The sequence below is a fragment of the Cyprinodon variegatus genome, unplaced genomic scaffold (assembly GCF_000732505.1).
Source record: "Cyprinodon variegatus isolate N-32 unplaced genomic scaffold, C_variegatus-1.0 Scaffold96, whole genome shotgun sequence".
Classification (NCBI taxonomy): Eukaryota; Metazoa; Chordata; class Actinopteri; order Cyprinodontiformes; family Cyprinodontidae; genus Cyprinodon; species Cyprinodon variegatus.
The window spans coordinates 72,803-85,119 of NW_015150549.1; the positions used below are offsets into that span (position 1 = coordinate 72,803).

Genomic DNA, 12,317 nt, shown 5'->3' on the forward strand with positions numbered 1-12,317 from the left:
CTTTCTATAAGCCATGCTTGCTCTATTGACTGTGTTGACTGTACCAACAGCTACTAATGTCATCACAACTTTCTGTATGCAATACTATATTCATGTCCGGCACAGAAAATTACCTAGTCTCTCTCTCCCTCTGTGTCACAGTGATGCATTAAATACCTAAAGATGGTACAGTTTGATCTTACCTTAATAGGTCCTTTTTAATATTGAGAGATTTGGTCATCAGCTAAAAAAAATACCAAATTCGGTACCTATCCCTTGGCTAAACATGAGGAATTTGGTCCATGAACTATGAGCAATGGCCAGAGTCTTCAATAAGAATTTACTCTCAGTACTTTCATGGATGATGTTATCCCAAATCTGTTTCAAACAATACAGGCTATAAAGGCTATAAACATATTTATTAGTTCAAGGCCCTTATTCATTCTGAAGGAATTGGATTGCTAACTTATCTAACTAACAAACAATGCTGGGGTGGTCTTAATTTCTCACCTCCCAACAGAATGTGTCCAAAAGCTGCGAAGTAGGTGGAAGGATAATTCTTGCCACAGCTACAGATTCAAGGAGCCTTCCATCGGGGCCCTTGGTTTAGGTTTTTGAGAGCCATTGCTAGGTCATGAAATCCAGGAAATTCAGCCTGAAACGTAAACTAGTGTTAGAACCTTCAGACTTGCTTGAGAGTGAGAAGTGCTCATAATGTATTGAATACTCTCAGGAACTACTCTGCAGTTGCTTGGTTTGATGATGGCTTAATACTTTTGTACACTCTCCTTCTATAATACTATAGAACTACTTTTATTTGAAAGTAACATAAATGCCCAGTGAATGGTCTTTTAACAACTGAATCTGCATAGTAAACCTGACCATGGGATTTGTGCAGTAGACACTGGACAGTTTGCTGGCCTGTCTTTGTAATGCTCATAGCTGACCGAACCAAGGCAGCTATATAATTGGTTGCACCGTTGGGAATCTCTGACAACCGACATCCAGAAAAAGGGGTGACGTTTCTTACCCTGTCCTTGGGGACACTACGTAGAGGCTCAAACTGGCAAGCAACTGGTTACAGGAAGCCCCCACCTACAGTGGATCCCTTGGACAGTAACACACACACTGCTGTTTTATGGTGATGATGAGGGTTCAGAAATGCAACCTTAATGGCTCTACCCTGACAGGAATTTCTTAACCAAGTCAGTAAATGGCCATTTAATCCTTTGATGTCAGCTTAGCACACTGTTGTGCCACCCCTCAGTAAATGTCCCCATTACACTTGGGGCAATGACATTCACTTTTCTAATTTTGCAGAGGTTTTTTTTTTTTTTTTTTTCTTGGACAGAACTTTCAGTGGGTTTTCCTATACAGTGGTTAAGTCCAAATCCATATTGCTCCTCCACCACCTTTTTTTTTGCTGTTACATTGAAAACAATATATGTACATCCAAATTTTCTGAAATAAAAAAAAAAAAAGTTGTTATGCCTTAAGTGGTCAGGTATTAACATGAAAATGACTAGAAATCAACATTTAAAAAAGACGACTCTGTGTAAATAATTCTATAAATTGGTTTCAGGTTTAAATTGAATTTTTCAAATGTATTATAGGGGTGGTGTTTTTTTTTATAATAGGCCAAATACAGAATGTTACTGTAGGTTGCAGTTTTTCTTCATTTCTTCTTTACAAACATAGTAGATTAAATCTCTGCCTGAAACAAACTAATTATTCTTCTGTTTTGGGGTGAATGTTTACACGTGTGAGAATTTATATCCATGGTCTTAATATGCTTAATTTGCCTCCCATGTGTATCATCTTTCCCTGGTTTTATATGTTTTTAATTTATGCCATGGATGCAAATATTCAATATGTATGTGGATGCTTGGTTGTGGGCTAACATAGGTGGTGCAGATAAGCACCAGATGGATGCAGAGCTGAGAAAAGAGATGATGGCTATCTGGCCAAATTTATCACAGAAGACTCTGGACCTGCTGGTTACTCCGCACAAGGGTAAGTTACAGGGAAACAGCTGGTGTTGGGCATAGTGGTGTATAGTATTTGTGTCCAATCACCGACTCACCAAGAGGACAGCTTATACCAGTCAGTGTCATTCACTGCTTTGCACCTCCTGATCAGAAATCTGCAGCATAAACAAATATTAGTGTTACTTAGTTCTTACATACATGTATACATCCAACAGTTAATTATACAATCCATGGTACATGTATCGTAACCATGCTACATGTCAGTCACAGTTTTAAAGTCAAACGTAGACTATATTAGCTGCAGGCCATCTAGTCCAGGGGAAGATGCTTGTGTTGTTTTTATTTGATTCTATAAGACCTACAACAGAGAATGACTTTATGAAGATGTTTTTCTGAACCTGTCTGTGATGGCAGCATTTTAAAAATATATACCGTGAAGAAACATGAAGGGCCAACTACTTACATTTCATCGATGGTCTGCAAAAGTTTAGGCTTTCGCAGGAAGTTGCAGAAGTGGTTGTTAAAGGTATTGGGCCTCATGTAGTCATATATTTATATGCTTGTTGAAGCTCACTTTAATTGCTTACAGTTTATGCTATAAAGTAACTTAGACTCTATATAAATGTCACCATATGATACAGCTTGCAATAGTTGAGTTTTAGGTGTAAATATCTGGGAGATAGGAAAGACAGACAATTTAAAGTGCTGTATGTGAAAGGAATTAGCATAAAGCTAATTAGATAATACATGAATAACACAGGTAGAAGTTAGTACTGTTTTACCTCAGCCTGTGCCTTGTGTTAAGGCAAAATAAAGATAAGCCCTTTTTTAACATTAGTGTAAAAATCATGAATTTAATAGTATCTTATATTGGTTGTTTAGCAGTCCTTACCTCAAACGAGAAGGAAAGATATTTTTATAACATTCCAAGTTTAACAGTAGGTTCTATAAAACCCTTTAAATAGCAAGTTGTTTGTCCTTCTCTTTTTTTCAGAAAGTTATATATTTAGCTCTCTGTTTAAACAGCCCATACTGGGAATTTGTTCACCATCTTTGCTGTTAAACCACATTGTTATCTATAAATTAAGATGCTGAACCAAGAATATAGTCTTTTGTTATACATACAAAATACACAGCCCAACTCTGATTATGTGTAACCACAGCACACACTACACGCACAGTAAACTGTACATGCATTTATTCAGAGATGCATTACAAATCCATACCCACACTAATAACCTCTCAATCCACTCTGTTGCTGGTATCAGGGGTGCCTGCTATAGAAGATCCTCTATAGAAGTCTTTTCACTACAGGAAAATAAAACTCAGTTGCATATGAGCTCAGCTGCTAATTTTAAAAGAATGGAATGCTAGTATATACTATACTAAACATACTATTATTCTGCATGTTTTGGAGTATAGACAACTTGTTACATGCATGATTGAATAGAATATCATCTATCTACTATTCTTTCAAAAGCTAAGTGAAATCCGACTGCAATAACGAGATGACTGTATAAATGGAAGGATTGTAGAATCAGTTTTGAATATGAAGGACAAAGCAGCCACGCCACTTTGAAAACTGCAATGGGAAATTTTAAAGATTTTGAAAAACTATTTAACAAGAAAAAAGCTCAATATTTTTCTTACTCTAAGTGTTTTTATGTTTTTATTTCTAAACTCTGGAACTTTAGGGCTAGAGTTTTTAGAAAAAAATTGAGCACGTGTTTTCTAGGAATTATTAGTTTACTTTGTCTGTATTTCTTAGTGAGGTGGCTTAATCGTCCCTAGCTCTAATAAACTTTGAGAACATAACTGTACAATAAAGAGAATGTTCACTATTGCATAAAGCACAAACTCTGCCTGTGAAAAGACTACAAGCTTTTCTGTGCTAATAACTGTACAGTGTTGTATTATTGTGTTTGTTTACACCAGCAATGGTTACAGCTATTTTTAGGATTCTTTAGAAGAAGAAAAACTTTGGTTGTAGCGTACCCTCCACACAGATTGCCACAACTGCTAACAATAAAAAAAAAAACTACATAAATGAAATACATTTATATTCTGAAATACTACCTTGGCATATAAAAATGCTGCCATTTTTAACAGCAGGTCTGTTTTGGTTCCCCCTCTTACCAGAAATATACCAACAAATAGTTCGAGTAAGAGTATTGCCTTCGATCCAAACAAAACCACTGGACTGTTTTTTCCAAGTTTGATGACGTTTCACTGCCCATCCAGAAAGCTTTCTCATTTAAAAATGGAGTAATGTGGAGCTCAAGGCTTTATAGAGTAGCCCAACAAAAGCCTTGATGTGGCTTAAGAAACATGCAAAATAAACCGAAACAGCTCCAACCCTTGTAATGGGTAGTCGTTGAAGTTGTTGTTGGCCTGCCATTTAAACTGAAACTGGCCCATGCCTCTGTAATGGGGAGTCGTTAGGGTCAGGAGCGATGTTTCGACCACCTGCATGGCAATGAGGATTGAGGTGATAGTGGGAAGGAAACTACTCAAAGCTGCGTTATAGGTTTTCGAGAGCTGTAACCTGAGCCCTCCTCCTCTGTTTAAGGTTGGTTGAGAATGACTAACTTGGATGAGTAAGAACTTCCACCAGCAGAAGGCAAATATTTTTTTTAGTATGGCTTTTTGAACATTATTTTGTAATGTAAATTATTTTTTATGGAGGTTTAATGATCCTGAGATGCAACTTTTTTGCCCAAGTTTTATGATCACAAGCTTTGGCTGTGTTTTGCTCTTTTTATGCCTTTCCTACTCTGTGAAATGTCAGAGTATTGTACCATTGCTCTGACAGTAGACATTAAGTTGAAAAGCTATTGTCTTGTTTTTCTTGTGTTACAAAGATCGGCATACAGCTTATATTTTAATGGTAAGATTATTTGCTTTCCTATTTTGAAGAGTGCCACATAATATTTAACCCCCAAAGAAACATCAAGTCATGGATTACTTATTAAAAACACGTTATTACACTTAAAACAATAAAAATGAGCATTGGCTGTCATTTTTTATATCATCTTAGAAGTAAAATTATTTGATTTATCCTATTCTATAACATTTATATATGTATAACGTATTGAATTATGCTGTATGTATCCTGGTTAGGAGACAAAATGAGTATAAAAAATTGGTTTGATTCCTTACCAGTCCTTGCTTTTCATTTTAGTTTTTAAACTTCAAACTTAGATTCTATTGGCGTTAAAAGAAAAAAAGATCACAGCTGTCACCATTGCTGATCTATTTTGCATGCTGTTGTATATTTCTCTGTGTTTCTGTGTTTTGTCCCCACTCCCATATCCCCCTCATGGCTCAGGGTCCCATCTCGCTCCGGTCTAATCTTCCAGGGTAACTTGTCATTTTTTCAGCAGCCACAGACTTGACAGTGGGCAAAATCTACGCTGCCATGATGATCATGGAATACTACAGACAGAGCAAGACCAAAAAGATGCAGGCCCTGCGAGAGGAACAGGTAGACCCCCGCCAGGCATCTCTGGGAAAGCTCCAACGTGCACAAACCTTTTATGTTCTTGTATTCTTGCTAGGCATCTTTATACGATACCTCTGCACCTTTGATTAAATGTACTCTGTTTGTTAATATGGAAATAATGATTAAAACATAGTTAAATTATATAAAGATGCTATTTCAACCAACCTTCTTTTGCTCTAGATAAATGCTCTACCTTTTTTTGTTTTTGCATGTATCCTAAAGTTTTATATAGCATCGTGTTGCACACTTGGTCTCCTTTAATCTTTTGCAAGTTAACCTTTTCTAAAACGTTGCAACCCTTTTGTTTTATACTGCATTACTTTTTCTCACCTTTCATGTGTTCTGACAGTAACTGCTTTTTTTCTGTTTTGTGTTTTGTTAATTTTTTCTAAATAATGATGATGATGATGATACCACATGGCCTTACCTTTTGTCAGTGCTCCTCCCTTCCTGTTAGTTGATGACTATGAGATGCACTCGCTTCCCACTGTGTCCATGTCTTTGTTCTTTTTTCGTTCATTATGTAATCAATTGGAAAACATCTCTCCACTCTTCTTATGCCTCCAAATTCCATGCAGAAATTTGAGTTGGTAATTACATGGATTTAGTCTGTCAAACGTCTGCAACCTTCATAATCATAACAGTTAAAAGACACAAACCCCACTTCCTAACCTTATCAGGGTACCATTTCTCTGTTTGCATTCTTCAGCATCTCACATAGCAGTCCCAAAAGAGTTCAGATCTTTACTTGAACTCTGATATATTCTAAAAGATGTCAGCTTTTCCTGTTCCCTTACAGGCAGAGGTTAACTAACATGATCAAACATTCAAAATGCATCTAAGCAAACTGCGTTTTGCCGATACTGTAGCTTCCTCTCACTTTGTTTTCAGTACAAAAGTCTTTAAGTTTTGAATTTTCTTCCTTCAACCCAATTCCACAAGATGGTTTTTATTACCAGTCCTTATTAATGGGTTGTATTCAGTGGCAAAATATGCTGCATATGGTGAACAAATTACACAAAAAGGGTAAAGAAATGAGAGTATGAAAGTCCAGTTTGTTTAAATTGTAACAATTTTACAGCAGTGCTACCCACTGCGCCACTGAGCAGCCCTTGTATGACAACATGTTTTTTAAATTTTTGCCAATGCAATAAAATTTCAGTAGCAATATAAACCAGATAAAAGCTTCAGAAAGATTGCCTAGAATGGCCGCAAGAGATCTATGTGAAAACTTCCGACAATTATTAGTTTATGAAACTCATACAATATAGCATTTTGGATATGGACTGTAAGGCATATTGAAATATAAATAATACTCATATTTATAGAATAAAATTGTGGTTATTATTATAATGGTATTGTTTCACAAAACAATGAAACCAAGAAATGAAACATCTGCATGCTTGACGATACTGCAGAGGAAAATCAATATAGAGTTGAAATTGCAATTTTGTCATAAAAAAAATACTTATTGTAAAAGAAATGTAATTCCTATGTCACAGTAAACAGATACATACTTTGTAGGGTGGAAGGTAGGTTACACAGCATGTTAGATAAATATATCAATAAGCAACTGCTGCAAATCAAATGCTTAAACGCTGCAGAACATTTCTTAAAGGTCCTCCACACACACTAAGCAGTCCTCTTTTTAAAATAGATATTGATGAACAAATTAAATACACATCTGCATTGATAAAGCAATTAGCCCAGCATGTTAGTATAGTTCTATTTAAATGAAAATGAGCACATGCAGCTGTAGATGCAGGTTGCAGACCCCTGATTACTGATTTATCTTACTTTTGTGAAATTTCTATTATTAAAAATAAATTAAATACAGCAGTGATTGGAGAGCATGTTAGTCCAATTTAAATGTTTTCCAAAATGTTTGATGTTACAATATCCAAATGTTTTGGTATATTTTTGCACTTCTATTGTACATAACCTCCGCTATGTCTTTTGCTCAATCCAACGTCATCTTGCTTTATTGTTTTCTGTCTTCAACAGTCATACATTGAGTTACAGTATGAAAGGATCAGTGGCGGCTGCTGCTTTCTGAAACAGGGGAGGCTCAATGGTGTTAACTCCAAACGTCACATTTTGCATTAACAAATGTTGAAATACATAAAACATATTACAACCAAGGGAGAAAATAGCTGTTGTGAAGCGCACTGAAATAATAAACTCCAGAAACAATGGCAAGAGTTCAGCACAAGATGAGTGTTCTGACTGAATCATTAGTTTTCCCTCTCAACTCAGGAGGGAAAAGATCAGTCAAAAATCCTTAAGTATGTTTGCTAATCAGCATCGAGCTTCACGACCTTCACCATCTCCTTAGATCCCTAAGACGTTTACCTCCCTGGGAATGACATATTTTGCCCTGTTATCCAATCTGGGCTCTACTTTAACGCTGCTTACCTCAATAGATCAATGCTCAAAACCCAACACAGATTTCTCACAGAGGCTGACAGGCAGAGTCCTGCTGCTCCAGAGCAGAGCGGAGATCGCGTCGGAGAGCGGAATGAACAGCTGATAAATGCGCAACATACTCATGAAATTAGGTGCATTTTAGTGCATATGTAAATCACTTTTATGACTAGATTTATGAAGTTTGACAACGCATATTTAATCAATAATTTCCTGAAATTTACAGGGGAAGTTTAGCCTCCCTAGTATTCAATGAGAAATCGCCACTGGGAAGGATGAATCCACCCAAAAAAAAAGATGAAACGTAATGACACAATTGACTTTGTTTCCTCTTTCTTATAGATTGATTATAAGAAGTATAAGTTTTGACTCAATTTATGTGGTCTGGATACTTTAACTCCTTATAGCCTCAGTACAGCTTTCTGTTTAACTCCCAACTCTGACGTAAACTAACAGAATTTTAGCCGTTGAAAAGTCGTAAGTGTATTTTTAGTATTCTATTAGTAGTATTTTTTGATTTAGAAAAATAAGTTGCGTATTATGCCAGTGTTTTTTATATATATATATGTATATGTATATATATAAATGAATAGTAACGCCTTAGAAATGAGTGTTACTTTCCCTGTCAGAGGTAAATGTCCATCTAATTCAATGGCTTTGGTTACCAGCTGACTGCTGGCTGATCATTGCTTGAAATATCAACTTGTTGGCTTTTAAGTGGAGCAGAATACACATTTATTAACCTATTATGAAACTCAAACTTTACCAGTGAGCGGTGGATTCTTTCTTAGAGCTTTCTTTTTGAACTTTTGTACCTCCATTCATTGTCTCGCGATACATCCCTTTAAAGGAAATCACAAATATGTGTTTTTTTCTTTTTAATGGTTTTGTCAATTTGCTTTTTTGTGTGTATGTCTAATTTTTTCATGTGTTTTGCTTTCTGTTATGAAGTTTTGTCGGCTTGTCCTATTTTTGTCTTTCTGACCATTTCTTTTTTCCATCAGGATGGTTATAAAACCATGTCTTATCAAGCTTTTTATCTTTGGCTGGTCCAGGTTGTACAGTCTAAAAGCCGATTTGTCTCTTCTTAAATATGTTAATTTTTTGGTGGAATGTTGAATGAATCTTGAATCCTGTGTCTCTATTTTCAAAAGCCACACTTTTGAAAATAGACGTATTTGGATACTGGTTATCAGCCATGATGAAATATTGTTATTGGATAATGATATCAGCTCCGATTTTCACATCGCTGCAACACTAGTTGCAATGTAAACTTTCACTGACAGCTAAACCAAACTAGAGAAAAAATTTATACTACAGGACAAACAACTATTCTCACACACACCTAAGGAGATTTTAGTCTTCATACCTAATACCTAATTAATCTAAGAGTCATGTTTTTGGACTGCGGGAGAAAACCCGAGTACCCGGAGAGAACTCATGCGTGCTCAGGGAGAACATGCAAACTCCATGCAGAAAGACCCCGGGCCGGTAATCGAATCTGGAGCCTTCTTGCTGCAAGGCAGCAGTGCTACCAACTAGTTTAAGCGGTTGACATTTGATATGTCTGATTGAACTAAAAGAGCTTTATTTTGTGGCACAGGTAGTTTAGAAACGTATGTCAACCTTCCACCAAGTTGCATGATTCCTAGAAAATCTGGCTGAAAGCAAATCAACAGGATGGTCTTTTTTTGGTAACTTTTTATCCTTTTCATGGTTTTTTTTTTGGTAATGTGCTCTAAAATATGTGAATTAAGAGCAATCTTAACTCAAACTCCAAGGTAGAAGTTCCACAGTAAGAAAGATCTGAGCTCAGCTTTCTACCTAAACATAAAGGAATGTGTCATAAAATGACACATTTCTGTTGTTCAGGCTGGACAGAGGAACTCTGATCAATTGTCTGGTGGCCAGCTTTACCTTGGAAATCCACAGCTTGCTGGTGGCACCCCCATGTGGGTGCATGCTGCGAGTGCATCCTGTGTTTGTGTCCTTATGTGTTCCCCCGTGAGTTTGCCTGATGCAAGCCTGCAGGCCATGTCATGTATCTCACACAGAACCGAACGCCATTAATGTTTCAGCGCATGGAGGCACCCTCTGAGGGAGGGGGTTTGGACAACCAGGGGGGGCAAGGCCAGAACGGTCTCCCCAGCACTCAACCAGACAACATCAACAGCATGTAAGTAGAGCAGGTGTAAATGAGGTCATGTCAAGTCTTCATGTGCTTGCATATTCTTTCAGTCTACTGAAAACTACTTGATTGCATCGACTCTTTGACTCATAGGCAATCCCTCACACTAAGCAAGCTTGTAGCGACACTAGAGAGGAAAATCTCCCCTTTAACTGGAAGAAACCTCCAGCAGAACCAGACTTGGTGTGAGCGACCATCTGCTGAGGCCAACTGGGGTTTAAGGAGACAGAAGTAGACTAGAAAAAGAAGCAGAGATACAAAAGGCCCCGTCCAGGAAACACACAGCCAGGCAGACGTGCTCCAAGTCAGCTCCCATATCAGAGGATGAAGAGAGCACATCCAGCCAGTCACAGTCAGAGAAACAGGACTACACTGAAAAACAGGCTTATCTTGAACTTATATAAACAAAGGTGTTGATGGCAGCGGCACAGCTGATATTTCTTTCCAGGATTGTGTCACAGCCAAACAGGACCAGACCAGATGAAGCTACTATGAGAAAAAGCAGAGAGAGCATAACATTAGAGATAAAACTAACAAATTCTGCAGAGTGAGAAAATAGAGATAGAATGAAGCAGAATTATGAAAAAGGGGTCCCTATGTGTTCCAGAAGTCTAAGCCTATAGCAGCATAACTATAGAGATAGCTCAGGATAACCTGAGCCACTCTTAACTATACGCTTTATCAAAAAGGAAAGTTTTAAGCCTAGCCTTAAAAGTAGACAGGGTGTTTGCCTCAGGGACTAAAACTGGTAGGTGGTTCCACAGGAGAGAAGCCTTATAACTAAAAGATCTGCCTCCCATTCTACTTTTAGAAATTCTTGGAACCACTAGTAAACCTGCAGATTCAGAGCAAAGTGCTCTGTTAGGAACATAAGGAACAATCATGTATTTGATATAAGACGGAGCTTGGCCATTTAAGGCTTTATATGTGAGAAGGAGGATTTTAAATTTTATTCTGGATTTAACAGGAAGCCAATAAAGAGAAGCCAGGATAGGAGAGATATGATCTCTCTTTTTCATTTTCATCAGAACTCTGGCTGCAGCATTTTGGATCAGCTGAAAGGTTTTAACTACAGTTTGTGGACTTCCTGACAGTAAAGAATTACAATAGTCCAGCCTTGAAGTAACAAATGCATTGACTAGTTTCTCAGCTTCAATCCTGGACAGGAGATTTTCTAATTTTTGCATTATTGCATAGATGAAAGAAGGAAATTCTAGAAACCTCTTTGATATGGGATTTAAATGACAGGTCCGGATCAAAGACAACACCAAGATTTTTTACTTTATTGTCTGAGATCAATTTAATCCCATCCAAGTGACTGACTAATCAGCTTCTTTTTCAAAGACTCTGGTCCAAAGACTGTACCTTCTGTTTTGTCTGCATTCAGGAGCAGAAAGTTAAGAGTCACCCAAGTTTTCATGTTTTCAAGACATGCCTGTAATCTATGTAATGGATTTGCTTTATCTGGATTCACAGACAGATATAGCTGAGTATCATCATAATGGTGTTTATCATCACTGTTGTATAGTGGTATTACTTTTTCAATTTTTCAGCTCATCCAGGATGGCACATCAGTGTGAGTTGTAACAAGACAGTTTGCTGTGTTAGTCAACATATTGTCCAGAGGCTGGAGACGTTACAAGGAGACGGGCCAGTTCACCAGGAGAGGTGGAGCAGACCGTAGGAGGGCAACAAACTAGTAGCAGGACCGCTATCTCCGCTTTGTCCTAGAAGGAACAGGAGCACTGCCAGAGCACTGCAAATGACCTCAAGCAGGCCACAAATGTGCATGTGTCTGCACAAACTGCTAGAAACTTACTCCATGAGGATAGTATGAGGGCCAGACGTCCATTGGTGGAGGTTGTGCTCACAGCCCAACACCGTGCAGGATGCTTGGCATATGCCAGAGAACGCCAGGATTGGCAAATTAGTCCAGGTCTAGGAGGAGATCCCTCAGAACAATATCCGGTACCTCATCAGGAGCATGCCCAGGCATTGTAGGGATTCATCAAGCATTTGAATGCTGCACACAATACTGAGCCAAATTTTGACCTGTTTTAAAGACATTATATCAAAGCTGTATCAGCCTAAAGTGTGTGTTTCATTCATTCATTTAGATCTAGGATGTGTTATTTGAGTGTTCCCTTTTATGTTTTGAGCGGTGTAAATGTGCATATATATATATATATATATATATATATATATATATATATATATATATATATATATATATATA

The 12,317-nt window shown here is 37.4% G+C and overlaps 1 protein-coding gene across 17 annotated transcripts in view; it reads left to right on the forward strand.

The window, feature by feature from the left end:
* LOC107084276 (voltage-dependent P/Q-type calcium channel subunit alpha-1A-like) overlaps positions 1 to 12,317 on the forward strand; it is a 105,141-nt gene that overhangs the window by 68,330 nt on the left and 24,494 nt on the right. For 5 of the 17 annotated variants that reach the window (XM_015374044.1, XM_015374052.1, XM_015374053.1 and 2 more), the window contains exons 39-42: positions 1,885 to 1,992; positions 5,348 to 5,451; positions 5,907 to 5,921; positions 9,948 to 10,069. In XM_015374044.1, the coding sequence (XP_015229530.1) occupies positions 1,885 to 1,992; positions 5,348 to 5,451; positions 5,907 to 5,921; positions 9,948 to 10,069 (349 nt within the window). The remainder of the gene's footprint in view (positions 1 to 1,884; positions 1,993 to 5,347; positions 5,452 to 5,906; positions 5,922 to 9,947; positions 10,070 to 12,317) is intronic. The other 12 variants (XM_015374042.1, XM_015374051.1, XM_015374050.1 and 9 more) reach the window with 5 other exon arrangements.